This window comes from Anomaloglossus baeobatrachus, chromosome 2, assembly GCF_048569485.1.
Source record: "Anomaloglossus baeobatrachus isolate aAnoBae1 chromosome 2, aAnoBae1.hap1, whole genome shotgun sequence".
In the NCBI taxonomy this organism is placed as follows: domain Eukaryota; kingdom Metazoa; phylum Chordata; class Amphibia; order Anura; family Aromobatidae; genus Anomaloglossus; species Anomaloglossus baeobatrachus.
The window spans coordinates 396,347,159-396,361,079 of record NC_134354.1 but is presented as its reverse complement, the minus strand read 5'-3'; the positions used below and the strand labels follow the sequence as shown (position 1 = coordinate 396,361,079).

Genomic DNA, 13,921 nt, shown 5'->3' with positions numbered 1-13,921 from the left:
GTAAAACAGGATTTGTAATATCATATTGGTTCTATTTTATCTAGATTCACATATACCAAATGAAGGCCTTACTCCATTCCAGCAGCTGGGCGTAAAAATTGTGATCAGGTAAAATCAAGATAGAAGAAGATGGCTCTAAATTATAAAATCTGCGGCCTGTGAAATTCTAAATTGTAAAACTTTTGTCATAAGAAAGTGACTTCTCAGTTGGGGTCTGAGTGCCGAATCCACCACTGATCTTTACTATAAAGTAGCAGACTAGAAATGGCGCTATATAAGAAATCATAAATAAATAGCTGAGCGCTTGGCCACTTTATTCCAGATCATCTCTTCTCGGAGAGCTGAGGAGAGGTGAGTTTCTTTGATTCTATACATCGCCTGACCATCAGTTACACAGTAAGGTTTATTCAGACTGTAAGGGTACCGTGAACACTCTTTCCACAATAATCTTGCTGTGTGCACAGGCTGACAATCATCCAACAAGGGAGCAAAACACTTGTTCGTCAGGTGAAATTATCTTCTAGATTGCACAAAAGAAATGATCGTTCTTGGTAGCGCATCATCCTGTGTAAACTGGACCTGCACTTCTAAGAATAATGGCTGCCTGCGTGCACTGAACTTCCCATTACTGTGTAATTAGTGAGCCTCTGAGGCACTGTCTGCCTGTGTAAACAGGCTATAACATGACCTCCGATCAACAAACAAATAGCAATCGGCAATCATTAATGCCGCCATGCGGGTAATGTAAATGGACCATTAGGCAGTGTGTCCTAAGCAACCATTCTTTCTGAGCACCCTCTGACAACATAGAAGGGTAAAAGCACTTAGCAGAATTCAAGCCATGATATTTACCATTTATCTTGCAGCCATAGGCCATGTTCTCACAATGAGGTTTTTGCCAAGATTCCTGAAGGAATCAGTTAACACACCACTATCCTTTCACACGCCGAGTTAAGTATTGGTGTGGTGTATTGACCATGATGTGGATTTTGAGGAGTGTAGCTCGGAGGCTGGAGCAAGACCAATAGGTGACAAGTCTTGCAGTTCTGTAAGTGCTCTTGGGTGAGACGGGAACTGATGGCAGTCAGTATAAGAAGCAGCAAAGGCTAAAAGCCATTTTCTTTATCGTTCCTTATGGGAGACCCAAACCATGGGTGTATAGCTTCTGCCTCCGGAGGACACACAAAGTACTACACTCAAACGTGTAGCTCCTCCCTCCGGGCTATATACACCCCCTGGATGACAATCTAACCAGTTCAATGCTTTGTGTCAGGAGGATCACACACACACATGCATTCGCTGATATTTTTTTCATTTTTATTTTGATTTTAAAGATTTGGAAGAAAAGCGGGTCCAGTCTGGACTCCCGGCATGTCCCTTCTCACCCCACTCTGTCGGCGGTGCTGTTAAGGTTGACTTTACAAGGCTGGAGCCTTCACATGCCGCGCTCCTTCACATCCTCTGAGAGGCTCTGGTTTGAATTGGGAGCTGTCACGGTCCTCTCTGCTTGCAGGAGACCGGTCTCCATCCGCAGCCCTGTCTGGTTCCTGCTGGAAGGAGCGTTCAACCCCCCCTCAGGGACTGGCCTTGCGTCTCAAAAGCTAAGTATTGAGACATTTTTCAGGGGTCCCGGGTACTTTTATTAGGGGGACAGTATGTGTTTTATCTTTACTGTAAATTCCGGCCGGTTCTGGGGGTTTCCCCTGAGAACCGCGCCGAAGGTGCCTGCTCGTCGGCCGCATGTTAAAATCTAGGCCCCGGCTTCAGTTTGGGCCTAGTTTCGGCTTCTCTGCATGTCATGCATACAGGATGCATAGCGTGGCGCCGCCCACCGCCCGGCCAGCAGAGGGGAGGGCACTCCTCTCTGGGGAGATGTTCCCTCCCCTGTATCTCTCCCTGGCCCTCCGTTTTCCCGCTCTTGGGCTAATACCCTCCCCCCCTCCTCCTTCCAGCGCCATTTTCTCAGCGTTCTTACACTGGACGGCGCTGGATGCTGCAGCTGCTGCTGTTTAGGAAGGCTGACGCTTCACTGGGGCTTTGAGCTGTGGAATCCGGAGGGCACACAGAGAGCGGTCTGGTAAGCCACAACCTCTGGTTGTGGGCTTTTTATTATACACTCTCAGGGCATTCTACAGGAGTGTATTCTTGCTGCAGAGCTTCCACCTCAGCAGCATGTCTGTCACCCGAAGCAAGGCTGCAAACATGTACGCTATATGCACTGCATGTAAGCTCATTCTGCCAGAGCCAAGCACATACCCACATTGTGATGCCTGTGCTAATATGGTTGTGTCTCAGCCTGGAGCCTCCTCAGGGGTCCCTCCGGCTGCTCCAACCCCGGTGGCTGAACCCCCGGCTTGGGTAGCATCCTTTTCACAAGCTATTTCCCAGTCTTTTGCCGACTCCATGGGGCAGCTGTCCCGGACACTGCTGACCATGCATCAGCCCCCTTCTCAGGGTGCCCCTGCTGCTCTGAGCTCTGCAGAGCTCTCAGAGCATGTCCTAGGACCCCGTCCCCCTAAACGGAGACGCAGGGACCCTTCTCCTTCCTCTTCCCACGGCTCTGATTCTCGTGCCGAGGTGCAGGGCGAGGAGGATTCGTTTACTGTGGGCTCAGACGCTACCTCTATGTACCCCATTGACTTGTCTGAGGGTGATGCGGATGTTAGTGACTTGATTGCGTCCATTAACTCCGTACTGAACCTCAACCCACCAGAGTCAGAGGAACAAGCCTCTCTGGTAGAGATACACCAGTTTACCTCACCTAAGAGAGCTAGGAGTATGTTTTTTAACCACTCCAGCTTTCAGACCACTGTTACCAAGCCCAGGGCCTGTCCTGACAAACGTTTTCCGAAGCGTAGTTCGGATGACCGTTTTCCTTTTCCACCAGAGGTGGTTAAGGAATGGGCCCAGTCCCCAAAGGTAGACCCTCCGGTGTCCAGAATCTCAGCCCGCACAGTCGTAGCTGTGGCTGATGGCACTTCTCTTAAGGATCCCACTGACCGCCAGGTTGACCTTCTGGCCAAGTCTGTATATGAGGCGGCAGGAGCCTCGTTCTCCCCGTCTTTTGCGGCAATGTGGGCTCTTAAGGCAGTCTCTGCCTCTCTGGCGGAGATCCATTCCCTCACCAGGGACTCTATTCCTGAGATGGATGCCTTAACTTCTCAAGCTTCGGCTTTTGCATCCTACGCCATGTCTGCCATCCTGGAGGCTTCTCACCGCACGGCGGTGGCCTCCGCTAACTCCCTCGCGATCCGCAGGATCTTGTGGCTTCGAGAGTGGAAAGCAGACGCTTCCTCTAAGAAGTACCTTGCGAGTCTCCCCTTTGCTGGGTCCCGGCTGTTTGGGGAACAGCTGGATGACATAATTAAGGAAGCTACTGGCGGGAAGAGTACTTCCTTGCCACAAACTAAAACCATGAAACCTGTCCAGGGCAGGAACCAATCGAGGTTTCGTTCCTTTCGTTCCCCTAACTGGTCATCCTCTAAGCCCTCGACCTCGTCCACTACCGCAGCCAAGGATCGTAAATCCAACTGGCGCGCAAAGCCGCGTCCTCAAAAGACTCAGGCCGTGGCATCCCTGCAGGCCAACGGTGTAATTGTTCCGGTTCCCGCCCGGGAACGGTTCAGCGGTTTCTACTCAAACCTCTTTCTAGTCCCCAAGAAGGACGGTTCCTTCCGGCCCATCCTGGATCTCAAGCTTCTCAACAAGCATGTTCAGGTGCGGCACTTTCGCATGGAATCTCTGAGATCGGTCATTGCCTCAATGACCCAAGGAGATTTTCTGGCATCCATCGACATCAGAGATGCCTATCTGCATGTGCCTATTGCGGTTTCACACCAGCGTTGGCTACGCTTTGCAATCGGAGAGGAACATTTCCAATTCGTGGCTCTCCCCTTCGGCTTAGCCACGGCCCCTCGAGTATTCACCAAGGTCATGGCAGCAGTGGTTGCGGTCCTGCACCTCCAGGGGTTGGCAGTGATTCCTTACCTGGACGACCTTCTAGTCAAGGCCTCATCCAGTGCAGACTGCCAGCGGAGTGTCTCTCTCACTCTCGCCACGCTCGTTCAGTTCGGGTGGCTTGTCAACCTGCCCAAGTCCACTCTGGCCCCGACCCAGGTGCTTATGTACCTAGGGATGCAATTCGAGACTCTGCCGGCACTTGTCAAGTTGCGCTTAGTCAAACAGCAGTCCCTTCGTCTGGCGGTGCGCTCTCTGCTGAGGCACCGCCTTCATTCCATCAGACACCTCATGCAGGTGCTGGGTCAGATGGTGGCGTCAATGGAAGCGGTTCCCTTTGCCCAGTTCCATCTGCGTCCCCTGCAGCTGGACATTCTCCGCTGTTGGGACAAGCGGATCTCTTCCTTGCACAGGCTGGTAGCTCTGTCGTCACAGACCAGGAGCTCCCTTCAGTGGTGGCTTCGGCCCCTCTCTCTGTCACAGGGACGCTCCTTCCTGACTCCGTCCTGGGTGATCCTCACCACGGATGCCAGCCTCTCCGGTTGGGGAGCAGTATTTCTCCATCACCGAGCACAGGGCACTTGGACTCAGTCCGAATCAGCCCTCTCGATCAATGTGCTGGAGATCAGAGCTGTGTTTCTAGCTCTCCTAGCCTTCCACCACCTGTTGGCGGGCAGGCACATTCGAGTTCAGTCGGACAACGCGACAGCGGTTGCCTACATCAATCACCAGGGCGGGACTCACAGCCGTCTGGCGATGTTGGAGGTTCAACGAATCCTCCAGTGGACGGAGGACTCCAAGTCCACCATATCTGCAGTCCACATCCCAGGCGTGGAAAACTGGGAGGCCGATTATCTCAGCCGTCAAACCGTGGACAGCGGCGAGTGGGCCCTGCATCCGTCAGTGTTCAGATCAATCTGCCGCAAGTGGGGCACTCCGGAAGTGGATCTAATGGCATCCCGGCACAACAACAAGGTTCCGGTTTACGTGGCTCGCTCCCACGATCCTCAAGCCTTCGCAGCAGATGCACTGGTTCAAGATTGGTCTCAGTTCCGTCTGGCCTATGTGTTTCCCCCTCTAGCGCTCTTGCCCAGGGTTCTGCGCAAGATCAGAATGGAGGGCCGTCGAGTCATAATCATTGCTCCGGACTGGCCCAGGCGAGCTTGGTACCCAGACCTGCTCCGTCTGTCCGTAGAGGTGCCGTGGCATCTCCCGGACCGCCCAGACCTTCTCTCTCAAGGTCCGTTCTTCCGCCAGAATTCTGCGGCTCTCAGATTGACGGCGTGGCTCTTGAGTCCTGGATCCTGACGGCTTCAGGCATTCCCTCTGAGGTCATCTCCACCATGACTCAGGCTCGGAAGTCTTCCTCGGCCAAGATTTACCACAGGACTTGGAGGATTTTCCTGTCCTGGTGTCGCTCTTCCGACCATGCTCCTTGGCCGTTCTCCTTGCCGACCATCCTGTCTTTTCTACAGTCCGGTCTACAGCTAGGACTGTCCCTCAATTCCCTCAAGGGACAGGTGTCGGCTCTGTCGGTATTGTTCCAGCGGCGTATCGCCCGACTGGCTCAGGTGCGCACCTTCATGCATGGCGCATCTCACATCATTCCTCCTTACCGGCGGCCCTTGGATCCCTGGGACCTTAATCTGGTCCTCACGGCCTTACAGAAACCCCCCTTTGAGCCTCTCAGGGAGGTTCCTTTGTTTAGACTTTCACAGAAAGTTGTTTTTCTAGTAGCCATAACTTCTCTCAGGAGAGTTTCTGATTTGGCTGCGCTCTCTTCGGAATCCCCCTTTTTGGTGTTTCACCAAGACAAGGTGGTTCTTCGTCCGACTCCGGACTTTCTCCCTAAGGTGGTGTCTCCTTTCCACCTTAACCAGGAGATTTCATTGCCTCCTCTTTGTCCGGCCCCTGTGCATCGCTTTGAGAAGGCGTTGCATTCCTTAGATTTGGTGCGGGCGCTCCGAATCTATGTGTCACGTACCGCCGTTTTTAGGCGGTGCACCTCACTTTTTGTGCTAACCACTAGTCAGCGCAAGGGTCTCGCTGCTTCTAAACCGACCCTAGCTCGTTGGATCAGGTCGGCTATCTCCGATGCCTACCAGTGTTCTCAGGTGCCTCCTCCGCCAGGGATTAAGGCGCACTCGACCAGAGCTGTCGGTGCCTCCTGGGCTTTCAGGCACCAGGCTACGGCTCAGCAGGTTTGTCAGGCTGCCACGTGGTCCAGTCTGCACACTTTTTCGAAGCACTACCAAGTACATGCTCATGCTTCGGCAGATGCGAGCTTGGGCAGACGCATTCTTCAGGCGGCTGTCGCCCATTTGTGAAGTTAGGTTTTGCCTACTTCTCAGTTTGGTTTATTTCCCACCCATGGACTGCTTTGGAACGTCCCATGGTTTGGGTCTCCCATAAGGAACGATAAAGAAAAAGAGAATTTTGTTTACTTACCGTAAATTCTTTTTCTTATAGTTCCGACATGGGAGACCCAGCACCCTCCCTGTTGCCTGTTGGCAGTTTTTTGTTCCGTGTGTTTCACCGGCTGTTGTTAGTAGACAGAGTTCTGGTCTTTCCGAGTTTTACTCTATCTCTACTTATGGGTGGATGTCCTCCTTCAGCTTTTGCACTGAACTGGTTAGATTGTCATCCAGGGGGTGTATATAGCCCGGAGGGAGGAGCTACACGTTTGAGTGTAGTACTTTGTGTGTTCTCCGGAGGCAGAAGCTATACACCCATGGTTTGGGTCTCCCATGTCGGAACTATAAGAAAAAGAATTTACGGTAAGTAAACAAAATTCTCTTTTTTCATGATTTTCGCATTTTAAGAATTCTTAGGTAGAAAATAGTTATAAGCTTTTTGTGCACATTCCTGAGATTAACTTGAGCCTTCTCTTTTCTGTTTGCCCAGGTATGGTAGACATCTCGGTGTTCTGACTGGTAACAAAGAGCAAGATCTTACGCGGCTTCTTCAACAGTGTGAAAGTTTCCTTCAACAGCATCAAACTACTGTCAATTCTCCATTACGTATCCTTATATTCCAAAATATCCTAAAGAACTTTCTCGCCTAAATGTTTACTTAATAAAAATCTAAGCACTTCTTTAGCCTGAGATGGGGGATGTACTTATCTACTGTCCGCAAGGTGTTGACAAAAAGTTGATAGTCTTGTTACTGGTGATACATCCAACAACCACAATCTTTCCATAACATTGTCAGTGTGATTGCTAAGGATTCACAGTCTAAGGGGTACTTTGCACGCTGCGACATCGCAGGCCGATGCTGCGATGCCGAGCGCGATAGTCCCCACCCCCATCGCAGCTTCGATATCCTTGTGATAGCTGCCGTAGCGAACATTATCGCTACGGCAGCTTCACATGGACTCACCCGCCCTGCGACGTCGCTCTGGCCGGCGACCCGCCTCCTTATTATTATCACACGGCAGGCGGCCAATAGGAGCGGAGGGGCGGAGATGAGCGGGATGTAAACATCCCGCCCACCTCCTTCCTTACGCATATCCTACGGAAGCCGCGGTGACGCCGGTAGGAGATGTTCCTCGCTCCAGCGACTTCACACACAGCGATGTATGCTGCCGCAGGAGCAAGGAACAACATCGGACCGTCGCATCAGCGTAATTATGGATTACGCCGACACTGCACCGATGATACGATTACGACGCTTTTGCGCTCGTTAATTGTATCATCTAGGCTTTACACACTACGATGTCGCCTGCGATGCCGGATGTGCGTCACTTTCAATTTGACCCCACCGACATCGCACCTGCGATGTCGTAGTGTGCAAAGCCCGCCTAAGATTACTTATGTCTTCATCGTCTGGAAGCAGACCTTGTTTAATAATGTAATCCTTTTCCAATTTCTTGAGTTTTTCTTCGTAGAGGTAACAAGAATAATTCCAAATGTTGCTCATCGCACAAATACCTGAGTTGTCATTATCATTCTCCATTAAAGGAGTTTTCTGGTTTCGGCAAAATGCTTGTCCCCCAGATGCAGTTTGTTTTATGACCACAAACTGTAGATTACTCTCCTATCCCTGGTTCTGTGCTGATTTTCCGCTGCTACCCTCAGTATCTGTTACTGTCTGAAGCACTGACATCATGTTAACACAGCTACAGCCAGTGACTGAGCTTGGTGGGTCAGAGTAGATTATGTCGTCAACATAATGTTGAACTGAATTACTGAAGTCAATGATTGGCTGCAGCGCTGCAGCCAATGTGAAGTCAGCCCATGAGACAATAAGAGTACAAATACTAACCACTGGACCTGGAGAGGGTGAGTAAAGCACAGTTTGTTTGTATTTTTTAAACAAACTGCAGCTTGGGAAGAGGAATTTTCCAAAATGGAAAATCCATTTTAACATAAATGTCAACTAACATGCTCTAGCTGAGGAAGAAGAATGAGTCTTATTGTTGTGTCTGATCTTGTGGATATTTTTATTAATCCTACTGCTTATCTACTAATGAGTAATGATTGCTGTTTGTGTGCTAATAACAGCAATAATATTGTTGTGCAAGCACAGGAGCAGTGACCGAAGCGACATAAGTCACTGATAATGCAATAAATAAATGGATACTAAAAAATATTTTTTCTTATTTTTTTGTATGTTGTGTTACCAATTCTTTATATCAGGTAATATTTCTGGATGCTCCTGGTCCTATAACTTTACTTTTGCATCATGCCCAGGCTACATGTTCCTTAACAGTTCTTGCTGTAGAATATTTACAAGGAGGATATCCTGGTCATGATTGGTTTGCATCTTCTATGTTCTTGATTATGTCAGGAGACACCGAAAAAACATTCACATGTCTACAGAAATTCTCGAGCCTTCTCACCTCAGCATACCTGTGGCTTCCACGTCTTCATCTTTCAGTAAGTAACCCTCTACACCTTTACCACCATTGTGCATGTGCTTACTTGTCCAGGCAGAAGACCTCCCTAGACTAGCATATATGTAAATCTAATGAACTATATAATGAACCTGGGACACTTTAAAAGAATAGAAAAGCAGTTAACTTTCACTGAGCTACAGAAGCGTGTTAATACAATCATGGCCAAAAGTTTTGGCACCTTTGAAATTGTTTCAGATAATGAAGTATTTCTCCAAGAAAATTATTGCAATTACACATTTTTGTTATAGACATTTTTATTTTTTTTATATGTATTGGAACAACACAAAAATAGAGAAAAAAAGGCAAATTGAACATCATTTCATACAAAACCCCCCAAAATGTGCTGAAAAAAATTGTTGCCATTTTTCCAAAATTGTGGGTAAACAACTTTGCTTCAAGCATGTGATGCTAGTGCAAACTCACCTGAGGCAGGTAACAGGTGTGGGCAAAATGAAAATCACACCTGAAATCAGATTAAAAGGGGAGAAGATGACTCAATCTCCGCATTGTGTGTCTGCATGGAGAACAGAAGAATGCAGAACAGAAACAGGAGAAGAGGACTGATTGAGGACTAAGAACCAAAATTGTTGAAAAATATGAACATTCTCAAGCTCACAAGTCCATGTCCAGAGAGATCTTGATGCTTTTTGTTCACAGTGCACAACATGATCAAGACGTTTACAACCCATGCCACTTTAGTTAATTTCCCTGAACGTGGATGGCAGAGAAAAATTGATGGGGCACAGGGCCCCCAAGGGTTAAACGATCGTGTGGATCTATCTGTGTTCCTATGATAGTTCTGCCTGTCTATCACCCATTGCTTCATTTTATTTAAGTGTGTTCTTTTATATGTTTAAATTTGTTGTAAATTCATGCATGGAAATGGATACATGTATTTTATATGCATACACAAATCTCCTATTTGTTTTTATGTGGTCTGGGGCAATCTGTGAGCACTCCTTTAAAAGGGGTGTAGCCGTTGCTCCACATGTGGACCTGTGGAAGCCCAATTTGGGCGAAACAGCTGTCGTCCATTCTTGAGGAGCCAGCTCACAGTGTGTCTCCAGCCCTCCACTCTGCACGTGTTTGAATAAAGATATCCTTCACAGCGGATTGAGTGCGGTCTCTTTCTACTCTCACGCTTCATCAATGGACCTTGCCTTATGACCAGCACCCCGCTCTTGGATCGTCGGACCCTCCAGGCTCTCCACCCGAGCACAGGCACAGGCGGTACCGCAAGCGATATTGCAGGTAATCTGCGGTGGTGCAGGACTTTGCTTCTCTCCTGCTTTATTACACTATTTGTTGTTTCCAGTCCCTGTTGCACACCGCTGGGAATTTCCGGGACTTTCCGCGTTTGTTGCGGTTTTTTCAATTACCGCACTGTGATTTAACCTGTGACATGGAGGATATGGAGAGCAGCGGTGGTGTACCGTCCACTACCACGGGCTTACTAGCTGGACGTGCCGATGCTGGCTCCTTTTTTGGAGATTGCAATTTTAAGAAAGACACTGAAGTTTTGGGTGTTAAAACTCTGGAATTCCAGATACAGACTCTGGCGGAAAAAGAAGTCAGATTGTTTTGGACTGTTCAATCCCTGCAGTCATATGTCGGTTGTGATCGTGTGCCACGTGGACTCCGGGTCATAAAGACTCTTTCTCATTTTCAGGAGGATCCCACGTTTACTGTGCAGTGGGAAAACATTCAGTTAGAGTGTTCTAGAAAATTACTGCATTTAGTATTAGACAAAAACAAAGATAATTATGCTGCATTGGTTGCTGAATTAGATACGTTGAAGCATGACACCCAAGCACGGATGTCAGCGGATGATTGGAACACCTTTAGTCAGAGGCTGGATAAACGTTTGGTGACCGTACAGACGGAAATAAAACATAGAAAAAGGGAAAAGTTCCTGAGGGACAAGAAGGATTATGAAAAGAAACAGATTTTTTGTTGGACAAAGGATGGGGCACATAATTATAGACAGAGAGCGCACATAAAAAAACGAGGTAGTGTTGGCTCTAACAGGGGGTACTGGACCACGGACTCGGAATCCAGTGGATCTGAGGACGTGATCTCAGGCCCCTCTAGTATTAATCCCCATGGTGCTGCACCCACCACCCCTTTAGGAAACGGATCCGATGGGGGGGCAGGAAAAGGCACACGGGGCAGAGGTCGCAAGAGGAAGTCTTTAACTTGGAGGAATTAGGTTTCCAATCTACTTCTTGTCCCCCTACCGATGCGATCATCAATCTAACATCCCATACTCTTACTCCAGATATGGTCTCTGTATTAATGAAAGGCTTTAAATATTGCATTCCGGAAAAGTTCGATTTTGCTGAGTTCAAGATGGATCTTTTTAAGGCTATTAGAAAGATCCATCTGCACAAATATTACCAAATGGCGCCTAATACAGCTCATGCAGCGCCTGCTGGACATGTTCCGTGCAATATAGCTGATTCTCGGACCGGTCTGATAGGGGCTTTTGATTCTGGGATCCTTCAAGACGCTGAGTTGTTGCTCAGCTTGAATGAGCCAAATGTTTCAACTGATATTGTGGGTTTCAGTAGTAGTCCAGGTTTGGAAAGGTTTACTAAGGGGATAAAATCGGATTTTTGTCCCCCTACTGTACCTGGAAATTTGATTGATTTATATCAGGAAGCTGTCTTGAAGGATGTCGAGTCATTGGTGTACGCCAGACCGATCCAGAATCTAAGTCAAAAAGAACAGGCTGCGATATGTATCATGCAGGGTTGGGAGGACACGGTGTTCCGCGAGGCCGACAAGGGGGGCAACGTTGTCCTCCTTCCTAAACATGATTACATCCAGGAATGCAATAGACAATTAATGGACAGATCTACCTATTGTCCTCTTTCTGCAAATCCTATTCAAGATTTTAAGAAATCTTTGGTGCGGTTGCTGGACAAATACGTGGGGCTGGGTTTTCTGTCTCGCTCACAGGCTGATAAACTAATTCCTCCTTTTCCTACGAAGCCCCACTGGTATTGCATACCAAAGATACATAAGAGTAGGGATAATCCACCGGGTCGCCCAATAGTGGCTGGCATCGGCTCTCTTACAGAGCCTTTGTCGCACTATTTGGACTGGCTGTTAAGACCAATCATGAGTCATATCCCCTCTTATGTTAAGGATAGCAGTGATTTTTTAACACTGCTAAAGGGTATGACATGGCAGGAGGGCTTTGCTTTAACCTCGATTGATGTGGAGAGTCTGTATACCCGCATTCCTCAGAATTTGGGTATACAGACTGTTAGGGATTTGGTGGCGCAGACTGGAAAAGGTGCGTTGTTTTGCAGTTTCATTGAGGAAGCCCTTGATTTCGTTTTATCTAAAAACGCTTTCATGTTTTTGGACAGTTGGTACTTGCAGTGCAGGGGTACCGCCATGGGTACCCCTGTCTCTTGTGCCATGGCCAATATTTTTTTGGGCTCCTTTGAAAGCAAATATGTTTTTTCTGACACCAACCCTTTTTTGAAATATATTCGCCATTTTTTGAGGTATGTGGACGACATATTCATAGTGTGGGCTGGCACTGAGGTCCTTTTTGCAGATTTCGTGTCTTATCTTAACACCTGTAACACTATGAATATGTCCTTTACTTCCTCATATGGTGGCGATACTCTCAATTTTTTAGATATTGAGGTTTCTATCAAGGAGGGCGATATTTGTACAAGGTTGTTCAGAAAGCCGACGGCATCTAATTCCCTTCTTCATTATCAAAGTGCTCACCCACTCCACATTAAGACGGGTTTGCCCTACAGCCAATTCCTGAGAGTACGTAGAGCAAACAGTTCAGAGGAATCTTTTTTTCAACAATCTCAGGAGTTGAAGATTAGATTGCATCAAAGAGGTTACCCAAAAAAACTGATTGATTCAGCCTGTGAGAGAGCTAGATCAGACGGCGCCACGTCTGTCCGTAAAAACCGCACCAGAAAATGTGTTGACAATTTGGGTAGGTTTGTCTTTAATTTCAAATTTGGACCTCTGGAGCATGCCATTAGAACTGCTCTTTGCAGAAATTGGCACATCTTGAGGAATGATCCGACTTTATCTGATAGGACAATGTCCAATCCTTTGGTATCGTTCAGACGATGCGGCAATTTGTGGGACAGACTTGTGAGGAACAGACTTACCAATTCGACAACCTGGCTAGACAAATGCTGCCCACCAGGGAATTACCGGTGCGGTCAGTGTCGTTTTTGCAGCCAGCATTTAAAAGGTCGCTCCGTACAAGTCGGCCCGCACTTGCACACTGTCCATCAATTCATTTCGTGTAAAACCAAGTTTGTGGTCTATGTAGTGCTCTGCCCTTGTGGCAGGTTCTACATAGGCAAAACTATAAGATGCTTATATGTGCGATTCAGGGAACATTACAGTTCGATAACATCAGGGAAAGGTTCCCCCAGATTAATTTCCCATATCCATGATTGTCATGATGGTGACCCCGATGTTTTGCGTTTTGCCGGCCTTAAAAAGGTCTCCCTCCCTTTGAAGGGGGGCGACCTGCACAAATTGTTGCTACAAGAGGAGGCTAGGTTGATTATTAATTATGGGGCACAGGGCCCCCAAGGGTTAAACGATCGTGTGGATCTATCTGTGTTCCTATGATAGTTCTGCCTGTCTATCACCCATTGCTTCATTTTATTTAAGTGTGTTCTTTTATATGTTTACATTTGTTGTAAATTCATGCATGGAAATGGATACATGTATTTTATATGCATACACAAATCTCCTATTTGTTTTTATGTGGTCTGGGGCAATCTGTGAGCACTCCTTTAAAAGGGGTGTAGCCGTAGCTCCACATGTGGACCTGTGGAAGCCCAATTTGGGCGAAACAGCTGTCGTCCATTCTTGAGGAGCCAGCTCACAGTGTGTCTCCAGCCCTCCACTCTGCATGTGTTTGAATAAAGATATCCTTCACAGCGGATTGAGTGCGGTCTCTTTCTACTCTCACGCTTCATCAATGGACCTTGCCTTATGACCAGCACCCCGCTCTTGGATCGTCGGACCCTCCAGGCTCTCCACCCGAGCACAGGCACAGGCGGT

The 13,921-nt window shown here is 48.0% G+C and overlaps 1 protein-coding gene across 2 annotated transcripts in view; it reads left to right on the top strand.

Moving 5' to 3' along the window:
* TBC1D32 (TBC1 domain family member 32) overlaps nt 1-13,921 on the top strand; it is a 150,210-nt gene that overhangs the window by 114,515 nt on the left and 21,774 nt on the right. For both annotated transcript variants that reach the window (XM_075336070.1, XM_075336069.1), the window contains 3 exons: nt 45-108; nt 6,862-6,977; nt 8,680-8,834. In XM_075336070.1, coding sequence (XP_075192185.1) covers nt 45-108; nt 6,862-6,977; nt 8,680-8,834 — 335 coding nt within the window. The remainder of the gene's footprint in view (nt 1-44; nt 109-6,861; nt 6,978-8,679; nt 8,835-13,921) is intronic.